Here is a 4,403-nt window from a genome sequence, read left to right as displayed (position 1 = left end):
TCAGATTATATTCTCATGGTTTCAGCTGTATCCCACCACCTCACACCCCATTTCTCCAATGCACTAAATCAAAGGCAAGCATTTTAAGCTCTAAATTCCAAGCGCACTGCGCTAAATACAGACACAAATGGATGCAGGAATAAACAAATTACAACAACCCACTTCAAATTTTCAATAACATTGTACGTCTAATACAAAAACCATTTATCTCACGTAATAAAATCGATTTATGTACTAGCAGCCCGTTGAAACTATACACTTACCAATGTCAACAAATAACACATCTTTTTTCACATTATTCCCTTAAATAAGTACAGTGGGGTCATGAATGACTGAATTAATAGGGTAGTCCTTATGACATTTATAGATAATCACTGTGATGGGGAGATAAAGACAAGACCATAAAACATTTATAAGGCTAAAAATACTCCATTAATAACTGGCACATCATAATAAACAAACAACAATAAAAGCAATTTCAATTAACTTTCTGCCACACTCGCCAACTACCCTCATCAATTATAAGCAAATACTGCAGGTACCTTCTTAATACTAAGAATTCAAAGACCTCCAGGTAACATGCTGCAAATAGCTGGACAGTTTGAAAAGAACACACTTGGAAGGACTATTGAGCAACATTAGCACTGGAGGAAACACAATTTACCTTGCACCCAGCAGTGCAGAAGTCCATCATCATATTATATTATTCCCAACAAAGATCATCAATAATAAACTCATTTCTTCAATGAATAAGTCATTCCAGATGAAACAAAATGCAAGATAAATTAAGTCATTCAACACAGTACAATATATAATTTACACCAAATGTACTCATTCTCACATTTTTAAGCTTAATATGAGATCCAAAGTCCTTTCTCTTCACAAATTTCAGAAATATTATACAAAAACACATATAAATCACATTTAATTCTTTAAATTTTATCTAAATCCATAAGAAAAAGATCAGGTATATCCACCAGCTCAACATCTGATGATTGTACTTGGCTGATGGGAATGTCTGAAAAATATGGCAGAACCTGTGGCTCTTTAGGTGCCAAGGGTTTACTCGCAGTCTCATTAGTTGGTGTCTGCGAAACTGGCTCTTGTCTACACGTTGCTTTGCTGTTCTTTTTCATGAGAACGCTTTGGTATTCCATCTCCATCTTTGCCAAAGCAGCCACCATAAAAGCACTTCTCCCTGCATTTGGGTCCTCATCTTCAATGGCACTGATAGTACTTCTAATTTTGTCGAGTACCCTTGCATAATCCTCAGAGAGGGAGTTGTCTTCTCTCTCATTGTCAATGTCATCTTCATTTTCAAATAGCAATGCAAGCTCCTCGGAAGCCAGCTCAATATGATGCTCTACAAGCTGATCAGCTAGGTCATTTTCTGAAGCATCACTACATCCAGGAAGTCTCTGAAACATTTCAACAAGTTCCACCATTGGGACTTCTCTTTCGGCAGGATTGGCAAACCTTTTAAACCCAGCAGGTAGAATGGAGGTTGAAATGCTTCCAAAGCTATTCATAATTGTTACCTCTGAAATTTCATTCCATGCTGCAATAATGTCATAGATGCACTTCAGAACTGTGTACTCATTCCAAAATTCTTGAAGGGTCTCATTGAAATCTTCTGGGACATCATCATCACTTTGTAGAAATTGAGTCCAATAAGGTGTCATTTTAGACGGACTTAAAAAGTCAAATGATAAGTCATCAGGTTGTTTTTCAATTACTGAAACCATTCTTTGGATGAGCTTACTAGCATAGTGCCTCTTGAAGGTTGAAATAATTCCTTGCTGGAATGGATGCAGCAATGAAACTGCATTTGGTGGAATAAAAATCATCTGTACATTCTCATCACAGTTTACAGATAATTTGGGATGTCCTGGTTCATTGTCAATGAGGAGGATTGCTTTCTGGGGTAGATTCTCCTTCTGAAGATAAGCCTTCACCTGTTCCATAAATTCAGAAAAAAACCATTCATCAAATAATGTTGCAGTTAATGATGCTACACTATTAGCCTTCCACCAAACAGGCAAAGTATTCATCTGTATATTTTTGAATGCTTGAGGCTTATTTATGCGGTAGACACAAGCTGGTCTAAGTTTAAAACCAACTGCATTACAGCAAAACAAAATGGTGATTCTGTCTCGGGAATCCTTAATTCCTGCTTCATCCATAATCAAGTGAGTTTTTGCAAAAGATCTCCAAAAGAGAGGAGTCTCATCTGCAGTAAAAATCTGACGTGGGTCATAACCTTTCAGATCATCTGAAAGTTTTCCCTTAAACAAATCTGCAGAAACTACATCAACTGATACAGGCTTGTCATACATCATCCCCACATGATATCTATTGCGCTGGAGAAAACTGGAAACCCATTCAATAGATGCACTGAACTCAAGCTCATTTTCCAAAAACTTTGAGGGCACATTATCATAGATTTCCTTAGCTTTTTTTTGAATCAGATTATAAGTTACAGGAGCCCCATATTTCCACTGGTGGTGAATCCAAACATTCAAACATTCCTCAACCACAATACATAATCTTGACTTCAAAAATTTACTCAATTGAGGATCAGCTACAACAGATGCAGCATTTTCCTTTTTGTCCATATCTCTGCGCCAAATACATAGTGTTGTTTTACTTATATTATATTTTTCTTTTAGAAATTTGATTGTTGCTCCAGCCTTCATTTCACCAATGATATTCATTTTTACGTGAAGACTTTTATAATCATTTTTCCTTCCTCTTTTTGAATTATTGTGGGATCCTCGGTGCTTTGCCATTGTTGTTAACCACAAAGGTAGTACTGGAAGGATCGAATTAAACAAAATTGTCTGAGATGATCAAAGTAACAAACCAGAGTGTGTAAAGGTTTGTATCAAACTGAAACACTTGGACACCATCAACAAAGTTATGGCTCTCATCTTGAGAGGCTGTGTACTAAAAGTTTCATAACTAGTTTGTGGAGTCCTGCTGCACTGCTGAGACACTATAAATGGGTGTAAGTCATTTTACTTCATTGCTTCTTAGAATAGAAGTCAAATATAAAAGGACCAAAATTTCACTAATTCAAGCCTCTGCAATTCTATGGCAAGATAAAATTTTATTTTAATACATGTGTCATACATCAGGTAAAACAAGAGATCAATTGCAGTCTTTTTTATTGTATTTGGCTTCCAATAAAATTGCACCATTTAAGGTATCTTTGGTATAATATGAAGAATTATTCAGCAATTAAAAATGGCTTTTCAATATTAACTATAAAAAATGTGAATGTTTACTCTAAAAGACTTTAATAAAGCTATTTTTTTATTTCCCTATTTCCACATGATATACATGAACTTTATAAAGTGTTTGTATTCAACCTTTTAAAAAATGGCCAGCACAGGAACTTGACAAATTATTTGTCATTTTGTTCCAATGGCTCTCTTATTGGTATTAGTTCATTTACAATTCACTGAGAATTTTGCAGTCACATAAAAATCAATAGCAATAAAATTTCAATCTGCATTCATGCTTTTCTGGATACTAAATGATCATTGAATTTGTTAGAAGCCATCTTTTTCAAAAAGCAATTCTATTGAACATATCTGAAACCAGATTTAGCTTTTTCATGAAAACCTTAAAAGCCAAAACTTCTCCCTATATCAACTTAAATGATATTTCTAATTGGAAATATTTGCACAATAAGGTCACAATGATTAAAGACATCCTTCTCCTTTTCCATTAAAATGATGTGTTAAGAGTTATCTGCAACCAAACTGAAGTTTTCGCAAAACAAATTTGAATAATGTAGATATGAATAATTACCAAATAAGTTTAGTTAAACTCTTAATTACAATATTCTCCAGCCAACATGTTAATTTCATCTCCTCATAAAGAATTCTTAGGAAGTATGAAGAAGACCCATTTAACCTGCAAGGAGAAGCACCACTAGGGCTGAATAAGCCCTGAGAAATATCACATACCTCAGATCTTCATGGAAAAAACCAACACAAGTGCAGCAATTAATTGATTAAAAAACCCAGACCTATGAAGTATGAATAGTTGGAAACACTGGAATGAATGTTAACATTGATTTGACAGGTGTAAGTTGCTGTCTCAGCCTTTCACATTTGTCATGGTTGCACCCCATGTATGACTTCACATAATTGTTACTGCTTCAAATTCCATGAATTCCACAATGATATTATGTGAAAATATGTACGTTGTGTGTATAAAAATTTTACTCCATAAAATAATGACAATACTTCTGATCACCATGTGTACACCAAGCATAAGCCCTGAACCCAGAAGCATCTATCCATTTGGATTATCCCTGCTAAACTGAGTTTCAAGTAATTTTTAAATTGCAATTAGATGTTACTATGAGGTAAAGAGGTTACACAACTCTTGTT

The 4,403-nt window shown here is 34.7% G+C and overlaps 1 protein-coding gene across 1 annotated transcript; it reads right to left on the bottom strand.

The window, feature by feature from the left end:
* Positions 1-932: 932 nt before the first annotated feature.
* On the bottom strand, positions 933-2,615 carry LOC139690472 (tigger transposable element-derived protein 1-like). The gene has a single exon (XM_071587928.1). The coding sequence runs from the start codon at positions 2,613-2,615 to the stop codon at positions 933-935; it is 1,683 nt and encodes a 560-aa protein (XP_071444029.1).
* Positions 2,616-4,403: the final 1,788 nt, after the last annotated feature.

This window comes from Hetaerina americana, unplaced genomic scaffold, assembly GCF_022747635.1.
Source record: "Hetaerina americana unplaced genomic scaffold, ioHetAmer1.1.p SCAF_3, whole genome shotgun sequence".
Taxonomy (NCBI): Eukaryota; Metazoa; Arthropoda; class Insecta; order Odonata; family Calopterygidae; genus Hetaerina; species Hetaerina americana.
Note: the sequence above shows the minus strand (reverse complement) of the source record. Positions and strands in the feature narration are given on the sequence as shown.